Source organism: Eriocheir sinensis, chromosome 25 (genome assembly GCF_024679095.1).
Source record: "Eriocheir sinensis breed Jianghai 21 chromosome 25, ASM2467909v1, whole genome shotgun sequence".
Taxonomy (NCBI): Eukaryota; Metazoa; Arthropoda; class Malacostraca; order Decapoda; family Varunidae; genus Eriocheir; species Eriocheir sinensis.
Window position 1 is genome coordinate 9,194,512 of NC_066533.1, and position 21,458 is coordinate 9,215,969.

General features: G+C 41.4%; 1 protein-coding gene across 2 annotated transcripts; it reads left to right on the top strand.

The window, feature by feature from the left end:
• Window positions 1-516: 516 nt before the first annotated feature.
• LOC127003305 (clathrin heavy chain 1-like) lies at window positions 517-21,140 on the top strand. Of its 2 annotated transcripts, none has more exons than XM_050869782.1 (26): window positions 517-684; window positions 4,066-4,288; window positions 5,072-5,122; window positions 5,382-5,480; window positions 5,607-5,821; window positions 6,183-6,362; window positions 7,738-7,911; window positions 8,224-8,373; window positions 8,650-9,582; window positions 9,745-9,921; window positions 10,157-10,345; window positions 10,753-10,878; window positions 12,866-13,037; window positions 13,460-13,662; window positions 13,856-14,001; window positions 14,267-14,450; window positions 14,766-14,958; window positions 15,210-15,367; window positions 15,646-15,791; window positions 16,296-16,422; window positions 16,739-16,906; window positions 17,121-17,270; window positions 17,421-17,552; window positions 17,816-18,097; window positions 18,675-18,978; window positions 19,444-21,140. In XM_050869782.1, exons 1-26 carry the CDS (start codon window positions 625-627, stop codon window positions 19,566-19,568), a joined length of 5,067 nt encoding a protein of 1,688 aa, XP_050725739.1. In that variant the 5' UTR covers window positions 517-624; the 3' UTR covers window positions 19,569-21,140. The 2 variants fall into 2 exon arrangements, with proteins under 2 accessions (XP_050725739.1, XP_050725740.1); XM_050869783.1 differs by having other exon boundaries at window positions 4,066-4,273.
• The last annotated feature ends 318 nt before the right edge of the window (window positions 21,141-21,458 follow it).

Genomic DNA, 21,458 nt, shown 5'->3' on the forward strand with positions numbered 1-21,458 from the left:
TTATTGTCATGGACCATTTGAAGGATAGATTAAGGGCAGTAGTAAGGCAGGTCGCAGCATAAGGTTGTGGTGTTGGATCAATGAGAAATCTGACAGAGGCTGCTCAGTTGGCAGGACGCACCACGCATTTATCCCTCCGCCAATGCATACAAACCCCTCCAGCGCCTTTATATACACCCAGCAGACCCTCGAACAGAAACTTTATGACATCAAAATTATTTAGTTGACGGAAAAGCAACTGTGAGGCACTTAAAAGATAGAGTAACGGGTGTGATAAGAGGTGCGGAGGAATACCGGGAGGGAGGGTGTAGTGCAGCGTTGCCAGATTATCGTATTCACCACATTGTATTACCCGGTTTTTTACACTTATCCACCACAAAAACCCATGAACAACCACCTATTTCAACGATAACCATAAACGGATGTAGTTATTGAGGTGGAAGGGTCAATTTTAGGGTGAGAAGCCGGGAAATATAAGCTCGGAGTAGGACAATCTGGCAGAGTTGGTGTAGTGTCCCCGCGGCGGCCATATTGGACAGTGTCAGTGTGGAGGCGGCAGGACCTGGATGGCTCGCGGCGCCTCGTAATAGTTCCTTCACCACTGCTTCATCCGCCTCGCCCCCCATGCAGCCTGCCGGGAACATGTCGCAGGTGTTGCCGATACGCTTCCAGGAGCACTTGCAGGTGTGTGGCGGCGTGGAGGAGGGAAGAGAACCGTGTGTCACCGCCCACCATGACCACACACCCCGGCCTGACCTCATAACAAACCCCTGACCACACCTTCCTGACGCCATTTGACCGGGAAAATGACATTAGTGAGGTCAAAAATGTTATATACCACACGTGACCTCAGTTTCCAGCCCCGCGCGGTGACCTAACAGACCGACTTAACCTCACAGATGACATTCCGGCCAGGCCTCATAACAAGCCCTTGACCGACATTTCCACCTTTATTTAACTACGAAAACGACAATAGTGAGGATTTTATTAACCTGCGCCACCCACGACACGAGTTTCAGCCATTTACGATCACCCCAACAGACTTCCATATTACAGCAACCATTTCCGCTGCAAGTAATTCGTTCCTCGGCCGGATTCGAACCCAGGACCAACAGGAAACGGGTAGCAATGCGTAGCCAAGGGACCAGTGACGTTTGGGACATGGGGAAGACACGGCATGAGTAAAACTACGCTACTGAATGACTTGCCAAGGAATTCTGTCACGGGGTTGTGTGTGTGCGTGTGTATGTGCGTGTATGCGTGTGACCTCGTTCCCAGCTGACCTTAAGCATTACGGGGCCGCTGTATGTTATTCCGGAGTCATGTGCGGCGTGGTGGAGTGGGGGGAATGAGATGGACGATAAGATAATACTCGTGTTCGTATGTGTGTGTGCATGGCGTGACCTGCTTTAATTAACCACACGGGATCCTCATTTCGTATCCTACTGACGTCCTAGAGTCCTTTAGCATATTGGGGAGTGAGTGAAAGTTTGGAATGCATGCCCAGGGATGTTGTGGTAGGTATGGTGTGGCATGGAGGCATACTATGACAAACCACATTTTTTTCCTATAGTAATCCTTCATTTCTGTTGAAAAAGGATGAGTGAAAGTGGAATGCCCTGGGACGTGGTATGACATGTGGCATGGAGGCATACTGTATGGCGAACCACATATTCTATTGTATCCTTTAGGTATCCTTCATTCCTATAAGACAAGGATGAGAGTGAGTGTGGAATGACCTGGGTTTGTGGGGTATAAATAGGATGGCATAAATGCTTACTGTGTGACAAACCACTTAATATCCTTTTTTTATGCACGTCCTACAAGTATCCTTTATTCCAGTAGGACTAAATGATGAGTGAAAGTTTGACATGACTTGGAATGTTGTAGCATGAATAGTAGAGCACAGAGGAATGATTTAGACTGATTAACATCCTTCTTACCTATCCTGTGCATCCTTGAGTCCTATAGGATGTGAAGGATATGAATAAGCATGTGGAATAATCTGGAATGTTGTAGTATGAATGGCAGGGCATAGAGGAATGATTAAGAGCAACTGATTTAACATCCTCCTTACCTATTCTCTGTGCCCTTTAGTCCTGTAGGATGTGAAGGATATGAGTGAGCATGTGAAACGATCCAAGATGATTTGGTTTGAATAGCAGGGCTTAGAGGAATGATTAAGAGCAACTAATTTAACATTCTCCTTGTCCTTACCTGTCCTGTGTCCTGTAGGATGTGAAGGATATAAGTGAACATGTGGAATGACTGGGATTATGTGGTATGATTAGCAGGACTTAAAGGAATGATATAGAGCAACTGATTAACATCCTTCTTAGCCATCCTTTGCATCCTATGAGCTCTTTAGTCCTATAGGATGTGAAGGATATGAGCAAGTATGTGGAATGATCTGGGATGTGATATGAATGGCAGGGCTTAGAGGAATGATTTAGAGCAACTGATTAACATCTTTCTTACTGATCTGTCCTACAGTAGCCTATAATAGGATTTGACAGCCATGAATGGAATTGCAGCTGCTCCCTCATTTGACTGATCTTGATCCTTTAATGATTTCATAAGACTTAATTCACTATAGAGAGGGACTTCATGGCATAGGGACATTGTAAAGCAAACTATATACCATCTTCATACCTATAGTTTTTCCCCCTATAAAAGAGTGTGTGGAATGGCATGGAATCTTGTGGCATAAGGGCTAATGGGAGAGCATTCTATTGATTATTGCTAAGTGCACCTCTTTTTCTCCACTCAAGTAGTAGATGCTAGAACTAGTTTAATGTTTGTTTCTTTTTCATTTTTGGGGGATTCTTTCACTCAAGTAATAGACAATATAACTTTTCTTGGGGGAAGATAATTCCTTCACTTGAATAAGTAAGATTATATATTTTTAATGGAAATTCAAACTTCAGGGGGTTGAGGTTGCAGAGCTTTTCTGTTGGGAAATCACAAATACATATTCACCTGTCTATTGGTGATCCTAAACAAGCCCCCCCACACACCCCCTCCCCCCTGTAAGGGCAAACATGGCCCTTCCTATCAAACCTTAGGGGTTACTGAAACAGGTGAACAGATAGGTATTTTAATCTGCTTACATGATCCCCCCACCCCCACCCCCCCATATACACACACACACACACACACACACATCCTCTGAACCCTTAGAAGCTTTACTCCCCTCGTTTTCTATATATTGTGCTAGTCTCTCCTATGAAAGGATCTGGTAAAATATAAAGATAGAGGTGAAGCCATGTCCCTCAATTACCCTCCTTTTGTGTGGCGCAGGTGTCCCAAAGTCCTGTAGGAGGTAAAGGGTTGTGATGTCCTTTCTCTTACTGAACTGTCTCTGTGGTCAGGACATCTGTGTAAATGAAGGTTTGGAATGACCTAGGGGTGTGGTATGAGTGGCAGGGCATAGGGGCATAGTGTAAGACAAATAATGGCATGGATGATGGTCCAGTGTGGTTGCCTGCTATCTTCTGGGGCATCTTGTAGTCTTATCTAATATATCCTGTAGGTAGGGGATGTACCGTAGGCTAAGGTTATCAAAGGTTAGGGACATGCTGGTGTGTCAAAGGAATTTATGCTGTGTCTGATGGTTTGTGTGTGTTTACTGTGCCCCCATTATCTTCTTATGGTCAGATGCTGGTTGAAATATTTGTTTGTCTGAGGTATTAATAATATTGTGTGTGTGTTTGTGTGGGGACTTAGCAATTTCTTAACTATTTTACTTTTACTTATTCAATTGAGTAAGGTTGTCCTGTATTTTGTATGTCATAATTCCTTAGATTATAGTGTAGTTTTGACACACATGATATCATTAGGAATATATACTGCATTTACTTCCCCAATGCAATATAAAGGCTAAGGTAATTATTCTATCAGACAAAAAACTCAAAGCAATCCGTGACAACTCCAGGAAGGGGGCAGGGCTTAGAGAACAAACTGACTGATTGTGACCATTGTTCTTTATGTATAGGTGGAATTAGTGGACCTCTCAAGTGAAGGAACTAGGTAAGAGTCAGCATGCTCAATGTCTCTGTGTTTCAGCTCACCAATGTCGGGATCCAAGCATCCAACATTGGGTTCAACACCCTCACCATGGAATCGGACAAATTCATCTGTGTCCGAGAAAAGGTGGGGGACACAGCACAGGTGGTCATCATTGACATGGGTGACCCCACCAACCCAATCCGCCGGCCCATCTCGGGGGACTCTGCCATCATGAATCCCGCCTCCAAGGTCATTGCCCTCAAAGGTAATAACGACTGCCGTGAGTGCCATTTGATCTTCGTTTAGTATCTTCTCCAGTATGTACGCACCATCCCAATTAGTACTCATTTTACAGAGATATTCGAATTCTAAGTACAAAAGGTTGATTGTGAGTGAAGCTTTACTTTTAAATAGTTCAGCTTACTCGCTCACTTTTCTATCCTGGTCTGAGTACAAGCTTGAAGGGTGCATACAAACTGTTGAACATACTTTACTTTCTCCCTATCTCAGACATTTAGGATACAAAAAATGGCTTGCATATGCCCTCAGAAGTCTAGGATCTGTTCCATAGATAGTCCTGGTTATTATATTTTGCAGTATATATTTCATGAAAAGTGGTAATTTGAGGAAACTCACAAGCCTATGCTTTCATAATTCATATATGATATCTTAGTGGGGGTGGCATGATATCTCAGAAGTGTGGCAGGCACCTCCAATAGTCCCTTATCAAAATGGGTCACCTGTCAAGTAAAGAATGTCATTACTATTAAAAGTTTTATTTTGATCTGAGGCATATAAAAAAATGAGGTATACAGAAAAAAAAGATGAAAGGATCCTAAGATACAATGCTTCTCTCAGTTAATGTATAGTGATATATTCTTAATCTAAGTAATTATTTACACCTGTAAGATTACCAAAAGTTGAGATTCTAGTTAATGTTTCAATACCTTTTTTTTTCTTTTTTTTTCCCATGTAAAATATTGAATTATGAAATGCCAGACACACCACTTTTATCATTACCAAGGATAAATATTTTCTAATGTCACTCATTCTTTTGTTACAGCCCAAAAGACACTGCAGATCTTCAATATTGAAATGAAGACAAAAATCAAAGGTAAGAGTCATTGGTGTCGGATATTTCCATCTCTCAACAAGGAAATTTATTATAAGTTTTTGCTGTGCCCCTCTTGAATATGACTGTCCAGGTACATTATATTCATTACTGTCAACCATTTCTTTTCCATTGACACATATATATATATATATATATATATATATATATATATATATATATATATATATATATATATATATATATATATCATGACCATATCACTTTCTGCATCACATTAATAGTCACATTACCTTCCCAGCCCACACCATGGACACTGAGATCTCGTTCTGGAAATGGATATCCTCCAATAAACTGGCCCTCGTAACAGACACTGCTGTGTACCACTGGAGTATGGATGGTGAGTAGGGGACATGAATAATATGAATAATTGGAAGGATGTGTAATGTTTGGTGAAAAAAAAATAATGCAGACCCTTTAGGAAGCAAGTCTTTATTGAATTTATCTTTGTTGTTGTGTGCTTCAGGCGATGCTCAGCCGCAGAAGATGTTTGACCGACACAGCAGCTTGAACGGCTGTCAGATCATCAACTACCGGACGGATGCCAAACAGAACTGGCTGCTGCTGATCGGCATCTCAGCACAGCAGAACCGTGTGGTGGGGTTCATGCAGCTGTATAGCATGGAGCGCAAGGCCAGCCAGCCCATCGAGGGGCATGCAGCAGGCTTCACTAGTTTCAAGGTGAGGAAGGAAGACTTTTGGGCTGTGTGGTCCATTGAAACAAGATTTTTTAGATGTTTTATCATTCCTGTCATTTGTGGATTTAAGTAATTTCAAGGTGGGGAAGGTATCTTGGTTACAATGTCCTTTGAAGCAAGTTTTTTTAACTATCTCATCACACCTATCCCATATTCAGCATTTGGGAGTAGCTGCTGTATGGTCCATCAAAACAAGACTTGCAGCTTTCCCGTCATTGTACTCCATACTCCTCATTAAGGAAGTGTATGAATCAAAATACCACTATACTCCCCTTCTCACTCTCCCATCATCCATCCAGCACGTCATCACTTACTGTATAATAATGCCTTGTGTTTTTCTCCAGATGGAGGGTAACGCAGAGCCATCCACTTTGTTCTGCTTTGCGGTGCGTAACGCCCAAGGTGGAAAGTTACACATCATTGAGGTGGGTCAGCCAGCTGCAGGGAACCAGCCCTTCGCAAAGAAGAATGTAGATGTGTTCTTCCCACCTGAGGCACAGAATGATTTCCCAGTGGCTATGCAGGTATGAGATAAACTCTGGAACAACTTCTTGTTTTATTTATTTATTTATTTATTTTTATTTTTTATTCACTATAAAGAAAAATGAATTCAACATTAGATGGTATGATTCGATAAGTTGACTCATTCCCATGTTCAATCATACCTCAATACTTTCTCCTGTAATCTTTGCTTCTTCATACTGTTTGTGTGCTCAATGGAGTATATTCATCCTTAGCAGGTGTCACCACCAACTATGTCTTTATTTCCAAAAAGCTTGAATTATTCTTTTAATTATTATAAATTACCTGTGTTTTGCTGGGACTTGTAACAATTACACTTCCATACAATAAGTGACACTGTTCTTAATAATAATGTAGCTGATCATTCTCATTTTATTAAATTGTAAATGAGAGAAAGTAAATGCTGTCCGGAACCCTATCCTCATCAAAAACCCTTCTTTAAATCCCTGCGAAATCAAGCAGAAATTATCATTTTAATTTTTTTAATTTTCATTACAATATTTGCTTAGGATGTATCAGTGTCACCTTTGACAAAGTTTATCAAAAACATTAGGGCGCTTGGCATCTTGACAGAAACCGTAGCATCCATTGTTTGATTTCCTTGCGGGTTATTGACTTAAGCTCCAATAGTGTTACACTCCTCCCAAAACTCCTGACCTTGAACGTCATCACCTTTGACCTCCCCACCCTTCTGGTAGCGGCAGGCGTCCACCCAAGGTTTTGGTCCATCTCACACAACAACCAATAGTCAGTTGAGGGTGGAGTATAACTTCTGGAAGCGGAAGCCGGTGACCTCACGGAGACACAAACACTGGAGGCAACCTCATTGTCCTTGTGTTTTGATGGTGTCAGTCGAGTTGCTTAATGCCCTAAAATGTTTCTAGATAAATTTTGTTGAAGGCAAGACTGGTGCACCTAAAGCAGATACTCAGCAAATATTGTAATGTATACATAATTTTTTAAAAAGCTCATTCTTGCTTGATTTTGCATGGCTTTCATGCAGGAACAATTTTTGATGAGGATAGGTTTCCAGACAGCATTTATTTTCTCTCGTTAACAAATAAGTAAAACAACAAGAATGATCAGCTACATTTTTATTAACAAGTGTTACTTATTGTATTGAAGTGTAATTGCTACAAGTCCCAGAGAAACACAGGTTATTTACGATAATTAAAAGAATAGTTCAAGTTTTGTGGGCACAAAGACGTAGTCGGTGGTGACACCCGCTGGCTGGCAACTCTGAATATAGGTACATACCCCCATTGGAGTCATTTCTCAATTGCAAGAGTTTTATATTCAATTTGCCATTTCTGTCATCAGTGTTCCATGAGAATTATTTAGTACACACTCGAAGTTAATGACATTTCTAATCTCCAGGTGAGCTCTAAGCATGATGTGATCTACCTCATCACCAAGTATGGTTATGTCCACCTGTATGACATTGAGAGTGGCACCTGCATCTTCATGAACCGCATCAGTGGTGATACCATCTTCGTCACAGCCCCCCATGAGCCTTCCAGCGGCATCATTGGGGTCAACCGCAAGGGACAGGTAAGGGGTATCTCTGTCACCTTTCGGGATAGACAACTGTCCTTATTATCATATGACTCACTTTTTTAAAGTTTTTTTTCTGTTTAATGTTTTGTAAAATTTTGATAGGACAACTAATCTGTGGGAAGGGCTAGTAACTTCAGTCTCACAAGCCCAACTGGCATCCTGGAAAAAAAAAATCTGATAACCATGTGAATCATTATTCATATTGTTTGAGGGACATGTATTTTTTTCCTTGTTCAGAGATTACTTCATTCCTTCCTGTTCTTATTCTCCTGATAACTTTGTAAAGCCATGATATCTTTTTTTCAGGTGCTAAGTGTCAGCGTTGATGAGGAGAACATCATCACCTACATCACCAACGTCCTCCAAAACCCAGACCTGGCCCTGCGCATTGCCACAAGGAACAACCTGGCTGGTGCAGAAGATCTCTTTGTGCGGAAATTCAACACGCTTTTCCAGGTTAGTTTGATGCTGTCGTTTTATGTAGTTGAAATGAAAATTAATATATATTGTACTGAAAACTATATAAAACATTGAAATGTGACCAGAGAGTTGATAATATTACTGATTTAGGTGTGAAGAAATGTGGGTTTCATGGTATGTATACAAGGATCCATATTGCAGGAAAGCATCACTTATAGTTTGATTTTTGTTTGTTTATTTACTGTTTAATTTTGTCAATATTTTGTCTACTGCAATAATTTTAAAACTTGAAATCACTTTTTTTGTTTCCAGAATGGGCAGTACAGCGAGGCGGCAAAAGTGGCTGCCAATGCCCCTAAGGGTGTGCTGCGGACACCACAGACCATACAGAGGTTCCAGCAGGTGCCCACACAGCCTGGCCAAACCTCACCCCTCCTCCAGTACTTTGGAATTCTCCTTGACCAGTCTCAACTTAACAAATTTGAGTCCCTGGAGCTGTGTCGGCCAGTGTTGGCTCAGGGACGCAAGAACCTGCTGGAGAAGTGGCTGAAGGAGGATAAGCTGGAATGTTCTGAGGAGCTGGGTGACCTGGTGAAGCAGGCTGATCCCACTCTGGCCTTGTCTGTGTACCTGAGGGCAAATGTTCCCAACAAGGTGATCCAGTGCTTTGCTGAGACGGGTCAGTTCCAGAAGATTGTGCTGTACGCCAAGAAGGTTGGATACACCCCAGACTACATCTTCTTGCTGAGAAATGTGATGCGAGTAAATGCCGACCAGGGCCTGGCCTTCGCACAGATGCTTGTACAGGATGACGAGCCCATGGCTGATGTCAACCAGATTGTTGACATCTTCCTGGAGTCTAACCTGATCCAGCAGTGCACCGCCTTCCTGCTGGATGCTCTCAAGAACAACCGTCCCACCGAGGGCCCCCTGCAGACTCGCCTCTTGGAGATGAACCTCATGTCTGCCCCACAAGTGGCAGATGCCATCCTGGGTAACCAAATGTTCACCCACTATGACCGCGCCCACATTGCTCAGCTATGCGAGAAGGCCGGCCTCCTGCAGCGTGCCCTCGAGCACTACACTGACATGTATGACATCAAGCGGGCAGTAGTACACACGCAGCTGCTCAACCCAGAATGGCTGGTCAATTACTTTGGCTCACTTTCAGTGGAGGACTCGCTGGAGTGCCTCAAGGCCATGCTTACTGCTAACCTCCGACAAAATCTCCAGATTGTGGTGCAGGTAAGATCCATGGCAGCAGAATACTCATGATGCTACAGGCATATTTCTGACTTTCTGGTAAAATGTCCTGTCCTGCACATATTAAGTTGAAAATTTAGAAAACTGATTTTCAGACAAAACACTATCTCTAGTACTAACCCATCCTCTGTTTTATCATTGCAGATTGCCTCCAAATACCATGAGCAGCTAACAACGAATGCACTCATTGATCTTTTCGAGTCATTCAAGTCATTTGAAGGCCTCTTCTACTTCCTTGGATCTATCGTCAACTTCTCTCAAGAGCCAGAAGTGCATTTCAAGTACATCCAAGCAGCATGCAAAACTGGACAGATTAAAGAGGTGAGTGGTCAATACAAAACTGTTTTAGTGAGATAGATTAAAGAGGTGAGTGGTCAATACAAAACTGTTTTAGTGAGATAGATTAAAGAGGTGAGTGGTCAATACAAAACTGTTTTAGTGAGATGTTCTGCATGTATTTGTTTGAGTGAATAAGTGGAGGGAACTTTCTGAAAGTTTCAAAGAACAACCTTAGCGATGGTGAAAGCAAACGTTAAAATTTTTGTGTGTTTGTCAGGTGGAGAGAATATGCCGTGAGTCCAACTGCTACAACCCTGAGCGTGTGAAGAACTTCCTGAAGGAGGCCAAACTGACGGACCAGCTGCCTCTCATCATTGTGTGCGACCGCTTTGACTTTGTCCATGACCTGGTGCTCTACCTGTACCGCAACAACCTGCAGAAGTACATCGAGATTTATGTCCAGAAGGTGAGTGGCTGAGGAAGGACACATGAGGCTTGTGTAGGGAAATAGAAAGACTTGAATATTGGAGCTCCTATGATTGCCATGGTCATATAGAAAGGTAGAGTGTGCTAGAAGGTGTAGGGGCTATAGAAGGGGCTTGAGGATTTCTGATTATCAAAACTGTTGAATTCTGTGTTTTAAGTTTTTATTGACATTGAAGTTTGAAATGAGATGAAGAAAAACATGATTAGAATTAAATACATACAGAACTGAGTCTCTTTAAGGACCCATAGTAATTAACTTTGGCATTCCATATTCATTGGAGGGAACTGGAATTTGCAAAGAACTTCAACTTGGCTTTACATGGGGGAAGGTTTGGGAAGGGGATTTACACATGTTGATGCCATATGGTAACAAAACTTTTGCATCAGGTGAATCCCTCCCGTCTGCCTGTTGTTGTGGGCGGTCTGCTTGACGTGGACTGTGCTGAGGATGTCATCAAACAGCTGATCATGGTGGTGCGCGGACAGTTCTCAACGGAGGAGCTGGTGGAAGAGGTGAGTGTTACGGCAGTGGTGAAAAATAAATAATCTGTTTTCTATTGGTTTATTCATTTTTATTTTTAATTGTCATTAATGCTCCGCTTACCACAGAATCAGGGAAAGATTAGAGGTTGGAAGCCCACCCAATTGAAGGGTTTAACTAACACATTCATGCACCTTGTTATTAGACTTAGATATTAGCTTCTTTTTATTTTCTTATTTATTCATATTTTGTGTCAGTAGATTTAATAAAAGCAGCAGGAAAGGAAGGAGTGGTGGAATTGACAAGAGTGTTAAACGATGTATTAAAAAAGGGAGAGATACCAGAAGACTGGAAAGGAAGGTACACTATACCCATTTTTAAAGGGAAAGGAGATGCTTTGAAATGTGGTAACTATAGGGGGATAAGGTTACTGGAGCATGGCATGAAGGTATATGAAAAAGTCCTGGAGAAGAGGCTGAGAAGGATAATAAGAATTGATAAATGTCAGTTTGGCATTTGCCCTGGGAGATCAACAACTGAAGCAATATATACTATGAGAGGGCTTCAGGAAAGGTTTATGGAGAAGAGGAGGAGATTTTCTCATGATTTTGTAGGTCTTGAAAAAGCATTTGACAGAGTACCAAGGGAAATTGTAAGATGGGCATTGAGAAGGCAAAGAGTACCAGAAAGATTGGTTGAATCAGTGATGGGACTATATGAAGGTGCAAAATCGAGAATGAAAACAGTGGTGGGAACATCAGATGAGTTTGAAATTGGAGTGTGGGTTCACTAGGGATCTCCCCTTAGCCCGCTCCTGTTTATAACAGTAATGGAGGAGGCAACAAAGGAAGCAAGAGGAGAGGCACCATGGGAGCTGCTGTATGCAGATGACTTGGTAGTAAATGCAGAGACAGCAGAAGAAGTGAAAGAAAATTTTAATAAATGGAAGGAAGGAATGGAGGAGAGAGGTTTGAAAATTGATATGGAAAAAATAAAGTACATGGTGACTGGTGGAAAAGAAACAAGAGAAAAAATTGAATCAGGAAAATAGGAAAATATCCATGTGAATGGTGTGGCGAAGGGAGCAGGTGTAAATTCTGTCTTGTGCACATGTTGCAGGCAGTGGTGCCACCTTAGATGCTCGGGCCTCAGAAACGTAAGATGAGTGCAGAATTTTACATGCCCAGTTTACGTAAGGAGACAGCAAGGACAGGAAACTGAGAGGGATGAACTAGAGGTGAATGGAGGAAAGCTGGATGAGGTAGAACATATCTGTTATTTGGATGCTCTAGACTGTGAGGTGGGAGTGGAGTGGACAGTGAGAGCGAGAGTGGCGGCATCGTGGTTAAAGTGAAGGGAGGTGTCTAGTCTGCTCGTGAATCATAGCATCCCTCTAAAGAGCAGAGCAAGGGTGTATCAAGCGTGTATTAGATCAGAGATGTTGTATGGAGCAGAAACATGGGCTTTAACTAGAAAATTGATGGAGGTATTGAGATCAAGTAATCGCAGAATGCCGAGGTATATGGCGGGGATCAGGTGGCAATATAGGGTGTCCAGTGCAGATTTAGCTAACAGATGTGGAGTAGAGGACCTGGAAACAGTGCTCAGAAGGGAAAGACTGCGATGGTTTGGACATGTAAAGAGAGCAGGTGAGGATACAGTGCTGGGAGTTGTGAAGATATTAGAGGTTGAAGGAAGGAGACCAGTTGGTAGACCTAGGAAAACGTGGAGAAGGTGTATACAGGAAGACTTGGCATTGATGGGATTGGGTGAACATCAGGCAGAAGACAAAGTAGAATGGAGGAGAGCCATAAAGCGTCCAACCGCTCAGGAAGAGTGAAAAACGGACGTTAAACAAAATGATGATGATGATGATGATGATGTCCCTTATCTGGTAGAATATAGCTACTTCAATCCTCCTGTGGTCAGAGGGTTATCTTCGTTCATATGAGCAGTGATAATATCCCCTACCAAGATTGCAAATCACCTTTCATCTCATGAGTAATAATTATTCCCCAGGTGGAGAAAAGGAACCGCCTGAAGCTGCTGCTGACATGGCTTGAGTCGCGCATCCATGAGGGTGTCACTGAACCAGCCACCCATGATGCCATCGCCAAGATCTACATTGACTCAAACAACAACCCGGAGAGGTTCCTGAGGGAAAACCAAAACTATGACAGCAAAGTTGTGGGTGAGTGAGTCCCTGATTCATGTGTGTGCTGTTTCAATATTGAACCAACTGGGATAATCCAGTCTGAATTCTGAGTTTTCTAATGGGTTTAATATTGGCTGAAAACAGTATTGCAACATGCTTTACAGTTTAAGAAATGCAGTAATCTAGTAATATAATTCTTCAATGAGTTTGAATTTAGAGTATGTTTTAATTCTGCACAAACCATTCCAGTTAGAACTTGAATCAGGAAAACTAGAAAATGGGGCTAAGGTTTGAAAATGATCCACTGTCATAAGAAAATACATAAGAATTCTTTATTTTGACAGTACTTTATTTGCACACCTAAGGTCATTTATTGAGTTTTTCTTTCTTCAATATGAGTACTGATCTGAATGGCCGGGAATCACTGAGTATACCCTACCCTTGTGTCCCATCCCTAGGCAAGTACTGTGAGAAGAGGGACCCACACCTGGCCTGCATTGCCTATGAGCGTGGACAGTGTGACAGGGAACTCATCAATGTTTGCAATGAAAACTCGTTATTCAAGTCTGAGGCGCGCTACCTGGTGAAGAGGCGTGACCCGGAGCTGTGGGCTGAGGTGCTTCAGGAGACTAATCAGTACAGGAGGCAACTAATTGACCAGGTGAGTTGTTAACCTGACTTTGCAGAGAGTGAAGCTTTGTTATAGCAACTTGATGTCATGCTTGTATTTACTGAGGTGCTTCAGGCAAGTTGTGTAACTGAACTCTTATAGGGGATAAATTTGCAAACCCCTCACATATTTCATTATTGTGTGTCACATTGTTTCTTTCTAATGAGTCATGGGGTCATTGCAGGTTGTCCAAACAGCACTGTCAGAAACTCAAGACCCTGAAGACATCTCTGTCACAGTGAAAGCCTTCATGACTGCTGATCTGCCTAATGAACTTATTGAGCTCCTTGAGAAGATTGTGCTTGACAACTCCGCCTTCAGTGACCACAGGTGAGTTGAAGGGGTGATGGTAAAGTATGGATGATTTTTTTCTGATTTTATAATTTTATACAGCCAGGAAAAATTAATTGGTTATTTTGTTGTTGATTTCTTGTTAAATAATAAGTCTTCATTTGCATACATTTTAGTAGGCATTACTAAAACTTGTTTGACAGTTTGTATATGATTGGAAACAGATGAAGTGAAAAATAATGATTTCCTTTGAGTAGTGTACATATGTGCGTGAGCCTGTGTCACCATGGAATTGTCTCCACAGGAATCTTCAGAATCTGCTGATCCTAACAGCCATCAAGGCAGACCACACACGGGTCATGGACTACATCACACGCCTTGACAACTATGATGCTCCGGACATTGCAAACATCGCCATTGGCAATCAGCTGTATGAGGAGGCCTTTGCCATCTTCAAGAAGTTTGATGTTAACACTTCAGCTATTCAGGTGTGTGTTCCATATACTTAGATATAGATAAAGTCTGGTCACCTATATACAGAAGTTTAAGGTAGAATATAGATGTTTATTCTCAATAAAATTTTATTGCACTTTGGTTGTAGGGTGACATTAGTTGATCCCAGACCTTAACAGGAAGATGGGTAGAGGTCATATTGGTTTTAAAGAAAATGGCCAGGGCCTTGGAGCATGGCTAAATATGACAAAATAAAGAAGGAAAAGTTTTATGGTATTATCTCAGCTGATTATGCTCTAAGAGCTTTAATGTTTAGTATGACAAAGTTGATTTTATTTTTTCATATGCAGGTCCTAATAGAGCACATAAACAACCTTGACCGAGCTTACGAGTTTGCTGAGCGATGTAATGAGAGTGCAGTCTGGAGTCAGCTGGCGAAGGCACAGCTGCAGCAGTCCCTAGTGAAGGAAGCCATTGACTCCTTCATCAAGGCTGACGACCCCACAGCTTACATCGATGTTGTGGATACTGCTCATAGGACAGGTGAGCCACTGCTTTCATTGGCCCTCATGTTGCATCTGTATATATCCAGGTTCTGTGTTGCTATATATTTATTTGATTTTTTATGCAGCAAAATACACCGGTTAAAAATAAAAGGCCTGCAAAGATACATATCCCAGTTGAAGGAGAAACCAAAAATAGAATAGCAATATCCTCATTGGTAATATAAGCATCACATGAATTTTGTCTGTTTAGAATGATACATAAAAAATAAATGTTCCTCCTCATTGCAGGCCATTGGGAGGACTTGGTGCGCTACCTGATCATGGCACGCAAGAAGGCCCGGGAGTCATATGTGGAGAGTGAGCTGTGCTATGCCTATGCCAAGACCAATAGGTTAGCTGACCTGGAGGAGTTCATTGCTGCCCCCAACCATGCTGATATCCAGAAGGTGGGTACTGAGTGTCCTTTGAGGAAAACACAATCTTGTCTCACGTGAGCAAATCATGTTACATTACCATTTGTCAAGAGTTCATCAGTCGTTCCATTCACTTACCCTTATTATCCACTGTAGCATCCTTTTCAACTTAAGGTCAGTCTTTTTGCAAATTTTTTAATTTTTTAAGTTTTATTGACTGCCTCTTCTGCTGTAATAAAATAAAAAAAATGATCCACCACTGCACATTTCCTTAGTGACTGATAATTTGATGTTTAAAACTTTATTTCCAGATCGGCGACCGGTGCTTTGACGATGGCATGTTTGATGCCGCCAAGCTGCTCTACAACAATGTGAGCAACTTTGCCCGCCTGGCCATCACTCTTGTCCACCTCAAGGAGTTCCAGGGTGCTGTGGAGTCTGCCAGGAAAGCTAACAGGTGCAGAACATAAGCCAATTGCTATCTGATTACTTCCACAATAGGCGACAAACATAGGCATAAACTTTAAGAGGAAATATATTGATGTTGCCAGTCATATCCTGCAGGAGTATTGATGGAAACTAGAGGCAGAAAGCCTTGCTTGGGAGAGGAGACTTATGTCTTGCAATGGAAGTAGCATAATTTCAATTTGTATTGTTTAATACAAACAAATTATTGGCTACAGTATTCCATTTATGCTCATGTTACTCAGTTTCTCAACAAAGTTTGCTAATCTTTGTCTGCATCATTGCTCTTTTTTAATAGGTCTATTTGATTTCACTATTTGGAGCCTTACCATGTCTATAAGAGACAAATGATGAGCCAGAAGTGTTGGAAAGGTTGCTATTCTTAGTTTCTCTCCTACAAGTCCAACTAGTTTCCATTCACTTTCTTGTTGATAAGTATGCAAAATATTACCAATGTGAAGACAACTTGTGTAGCATAGCAATGTTTCTCTTACAGTACAAGAACGTGGAAGGAAGTTTGTTTTGCTTGTGTGGACAATGAACAGTTCCGCCTTGCCCAGAACTGTGGTCTTCACATAGTTGTACATGCTGATGAGCTGGAGGATCTTATAAACTACTACCAGGTAATTTTTGAAGTTATTGTGTGTGCCATGAACCTCTGCTGTGAGTCTGAAAGATCATGAACATATTTTGTATTCAGAAAAAGTCAAACATTGCAGTTTTTAAGATTTGTTAATAAGATTAGCTCTAAACAGGAACTTTTAATTGAGTCTAATTCAGAGGACAGATCTGAGTCAAAGTTCCCAAAATATCCACACATCAAATTTTGACATTAGTTTTGAACTACTTTTGTTTTTGTATAGGAGCAGCATGTTTTTTGTATCCCTTGGTATGCCTTTTTTTGTCAACAAGAAGTACTAATTCAAGTGTATGGCACAGGACCGTGGATACTTTGATGAGCTGATCAACCTGTTGGAAGCAGCTCTGGGGCTGGAGCGAGCACACATGGGCATGTTCACCGAGCTGGCCATCCTCTACTCCAAGTACAAGCCTGAGAAGATGAGGGAGCACCTCGAGCTCTTCTGGTCACGAGTTAACATTCCAAAGGTAAAATTGCACATCGGTTCTCTGTTTTCTTACATTATGCCCTAGACTTAAAGCTAGGTTGTTGAAGTGAATGAGAACTAAGTGATGGTATTCAGCAATAGTAGATTAAGTGATTGAATGCTAGAAACTTAATATAGTTAATGATAAGATTATACTACAATAAATACTTCAAGAGCTAGAAGCATTAAAATGCTGATTCATCTCCCCATCACAGGTTTTGCGTGCAGCAGAACAAGCTCACTTGTGGGCTGAGCTGGTGTTCCTGTATGACAAGTATGAGGAGTATGACAATGCAGTGCTCACCATGATGGCCCACCCCACCGAGGCATGGAGAGAGTCCCACTTCAAGGATGTCATTACTAAGGTAACTTTCAATGCTATAAAAGGGGCATTGTGGGCATTCTTTTTATTGTTGAGAATATTTATGTACACCTGATACATGTGCCTTTATGTGGAATGTGATGTAGCACTAAGGAAGTTGTTATATGTAATGAATTATAAACTTTTTTTCCAGGTTGCCAACATCGAGTTGTATTATAAGGCCATCCAGTTTTACCTAGACTACAAACCCATGTTACTAAACGACCTACTACTGGTGCTGTCACCAAGAATGGACCACACCAGAGCAGTACACTTCTTCACCAAGGTATGCCTCAAGCCACTTTATCTTTCTCTCATTTGCTTTGAAAAAAAATCATATCAAGATAATAACTTTTCTGATATTTGAGTACCCATGTAGGATTACATTTTATTGCAGTAAAGACTTATTATTAGCTATTTAGCTCCACAAAAGAGAAACCATTTAAATTTTAACATATTGCTGCAAGAACTCGTATTGTTTTTGTTTTTTTACCTCTACGAAACCTAACCCTTTCACACTTAACCCTTGCATCAACCTCACACCCACAGGCCGACCACTTGAAGCTTGTGAAGGGCTACCTAAGATCAGTGCAGTCCCTCAACAACAAGGCCATCAACGAGGCCCTCAATTCCTTGCTCATTGACGAGGAGGACTACACTGGGCTAAGAACTTCCATTGATGCCTTTGACCACTTTGACAACATTGCACTTGCTCAGTCCCTGGAGAAACACGACCTGATTGAATTCCGTCGCATCGCTGCCTACCTGTACAAGGGCAACAACAGATGGAAGCAGTCTGTGGAGCTCTGTAAAAAAGATAAACTCTTCAAGGTAATTTTTTGCTATTTCTATCTCTGCCACTGCTTTCATATTACTTAAGAAAAAATAGCCCTGCCCACTGTAGCTCAGTCACACCAATTAGATTTGACCTTTCCCAACATCCACCAATCACTTAAAGCCTGAGTTGGAGAGGGGCCATGGTTTGGTTGTGGATTGTCCAAAGGTATACACTTAATGATGAAGGGTATGGGGTTATTTTCAAAGCTAATGGGAACACTGTCTGTGGTTGGTTTCAGATTTGGATTAAAAAATAGGTAGGGATGTGTAGGAGGAACTTGACTGTTAATAACTACATCAGTGGAGTAATGAAAGCTGAAAACTCTTAGTATTGTTAAGGTGTGCAGGGATGGTAGAAACGGGAAAGAAAGAAACCCATTTTATGCCCATAGATGATGGAGTTCGTGCCAAATCTTATTAAGACCCACATTAATGTGTCATAAAGCAGATAATGGTGTGACTGGAAGAGCATGGTAGTCAGGCAAGAAAGGGTAATGATAAGGTATATATTTTTTAACTTATTTTCATGTTATTTGAGCTCTATTAAATCATGCACACAAACCTTGCACAGGATGCCATGGAGTATGCAGCTGAGAGCAAAAACTCTGACACAGCTGAGGAGCTTCTGCAGTGGTTCCTTGAGAATGGTAACCACGACTGCTTTGCCGCTTGCCTCTTCCACTGCTACGACCTTCTCCACCCCGACGTCATCATGGAGTTGGCATGGAGACACAATATCATGGACTTTGCCATGCCTTACTTGATCAATGTTATGAGAGAGTATATTACCAAGGTCAATAGGCTGGAGGACATTGAGAAGAACAGGTCTGAGGAGAATGAGACAAACGAGACCAAGCCAATGATGAACATGATTGGTGAGTAGCACTGTGCTCTGCTTTGGTCACTCCACTCGGGAAATATGTACTGAGGGTTGGCATGAGTGTTGGCACATCATCAAAGTTGTAAACTTATTTTTTTAGTTTTACTTTGTTTAAGTATGTGAAGTGTGAGGAAACCATCAGTGCATTGCTTTCCATTGGTCAATCAGGTTGTGTCTAAAGTGCTTGTCTGAAAGGAGTGCAGTTTTGTGGACTTACTCGACAGTTCCCGGCTGACTCTCCAGATGTATTTCTTTATGTATGGTGTCAAATTTTCTTAAAATTTTCTCACTTGACTGGCTGAAAGACCTGCCTTCATTCTTTTAAAACTTTTGCATCAAAGCATGATTTACTTCTCAATTTCTTTATTAAAGCTTCATTTTTTTGTTAATCACTGCACAAATTTGCATTAAGTCAGAAACACGTTATGAGATCACTATTCCAAAGGTGTGTCCCTTACAGGTGAGCCCCAGCTTATGATCACAGCTGGTCCAGGTGTGATGGGCCCAGGCTACCCGAACGCTGGTTATGCTAACAACATTAACTACACTGCTGGCATGCCCTCCTACCAAGGTTACAGCATGTAAACCCCTCTTTGGGATTACCCACCAGTAAAGACCTGTATGAAGCAGCTTCAGGTTGGTTCAGTGTTAACCGTAGACTTGTTTACAGAGGCTTGTAACTAATAATGGAGCCTACCAAAATATTCCATAAGTTTGCCAGTTGTAAAATATACCATGTTACATAGCTAATCCGCAGGGATCATGATGTCCAAATTTTACCTCGGATTCTGCAAGTGTTATATGGAGTAAATGGGTGTGAAGTTGTTACCTAGTGAGGGCAATATGTAGCTTACTGTTGAGTAGTGTGTGAATGGGGCAAGAATGAATGTGTTGTAGAGGTATGCAGGTTATTCATGTGGCTGTCCCACAGATTCATCCTGTTTTCATTGTCCTCCAGTGACTTATAAATTCTTGGAGGTGTGGGGCAAGACATGCTGCCTCACATATTTTTTGTTAATGGAGCTGGTCTGTGCTCTGGTTCAATTGCCGAGTAGATCAATTCCTCAATGTATATATATATAGTTTATCCGAAGAAGATTTCTGCTAAATGTGATGTAGCATTGTTTTGCCTGTTCCTCATATGATTTGTAATTGGTGTTGCTGTAGAGAAAGTTAATTCTGTGAGGATCGTGATTTAGAGTATGTATATATAGATTAAACAGGTGATTGATCATAGCCATAATAATCCTGGTGAAGACATGTTATACCCAGTTTACTGACCAACTAAGTGTGATTGATTCAGACTGAAGGAGAGGCGAACCATTCCTAAACTCCAGTAATTTGCAAAGCAGCGTACCATTTGCCCGCAAGTCCAGGTGACAGTTGAAGGTGAAGACGTAACTGAAGCTTTGTCCATTGCGTGCCTTCGAGTAGCAAATGAAAGAAGGCTTCAAAAAGACTGGCTGACTGATCAACGAGGTAATGCTTTCCAAAGGCCAATTATCTGTGTTCAGTAGTTGTTCATTAGCAGTTAAATACTAATTGGTGTGTCAAAAGCTGGCTCTGCCTTAGAACAGCCTACCTTGTTGAGACTAACCAGTTTGGTTTTATCGGTACCACAGTAATGTCAGTATTAACTTTTATAGAAATTACAGTTTGATTTTGGCAGTTTATTGTTTCTGGTTTATTATTATTATTGTTCATTGTTATCAGTAGTAATTATTTATAGTTTTATTTATGTATTTTATTTGCTGGCATTACTGTGGGTTTACCTAGCCAGGAGTGGAAGGATAGTAGGCATATGTTGACTCTACGAACGTGATAACATTGTTGGAGAATGAACTGCTGAACATTGTCACATTTTGATTCATTACTTTTTTTCTTTTTTAATCTTCATGGACAGAGTTTAAGCTTCAACAGTTATATTTAGTAATAGTTGCTATTGAAATTCATTTTAAGTTAAGAGCCTATTGAGAGTTTAATGTATTTATTAATGGGATTCCTGGTTGCATATGCATCGTCATGGCGGTGAAGCCAATCCATCCTAACCAAGGCTTCAGGGGACGTAGCAAATCCCAGCATTCAGCAAGTGGTTGACAAAAACTGTGCATATGTACTGAGGCCACATGTCAGTTTAAATAAACACCTCCCACATGAGCTATCTTGACTTGCTTTGTCCTTTCTAGAGGATCTCGACGATGGTTCTTGCACACGGTGAACACTAAAGTTCAACATCTCCACAGCTACTAAACCACCTGTGTAGACAGTGCAGGCAGGAGTCTCCCCTAACAGAAAGCATATGCTTGTAATGCCAACAATGACCATGCATAGTGTAGCTACCCACTTTTTATTTGTGTCCATGTATGTTGTAAGTTTATTTTTTCAAGTCACAAGAATGCCTCTTACCTGATTTTATACTTGCAAAGTTGCTCTTCCATGTGCTTGTATCAGGATATTGTCAGACAAGGTAAAAAA

Coding starts and splice junctions, on each gene's coding strand:
- LOC127003305 (XM_050869782.1), top strand. CDS start 625: ATGCAGCCTGCCGGGAACATGTCGCAGGTGTTGCCGATACGCTTCCAG. Junction 9,922..10,156: donor AAACTGGACAGATTAAAGAG/GTGAGTGGTCAA, acceptor TGTGTTTGTCAG/GTGGAGAGAATATGCCGTGA. Junction 17,271..17,420: donor TCAAGGATGTCATTACTAAG/GTAACTTTCAAT, acceptor CTTTTTTTCCAG/GTTGCCAACATCGAGTTGTA.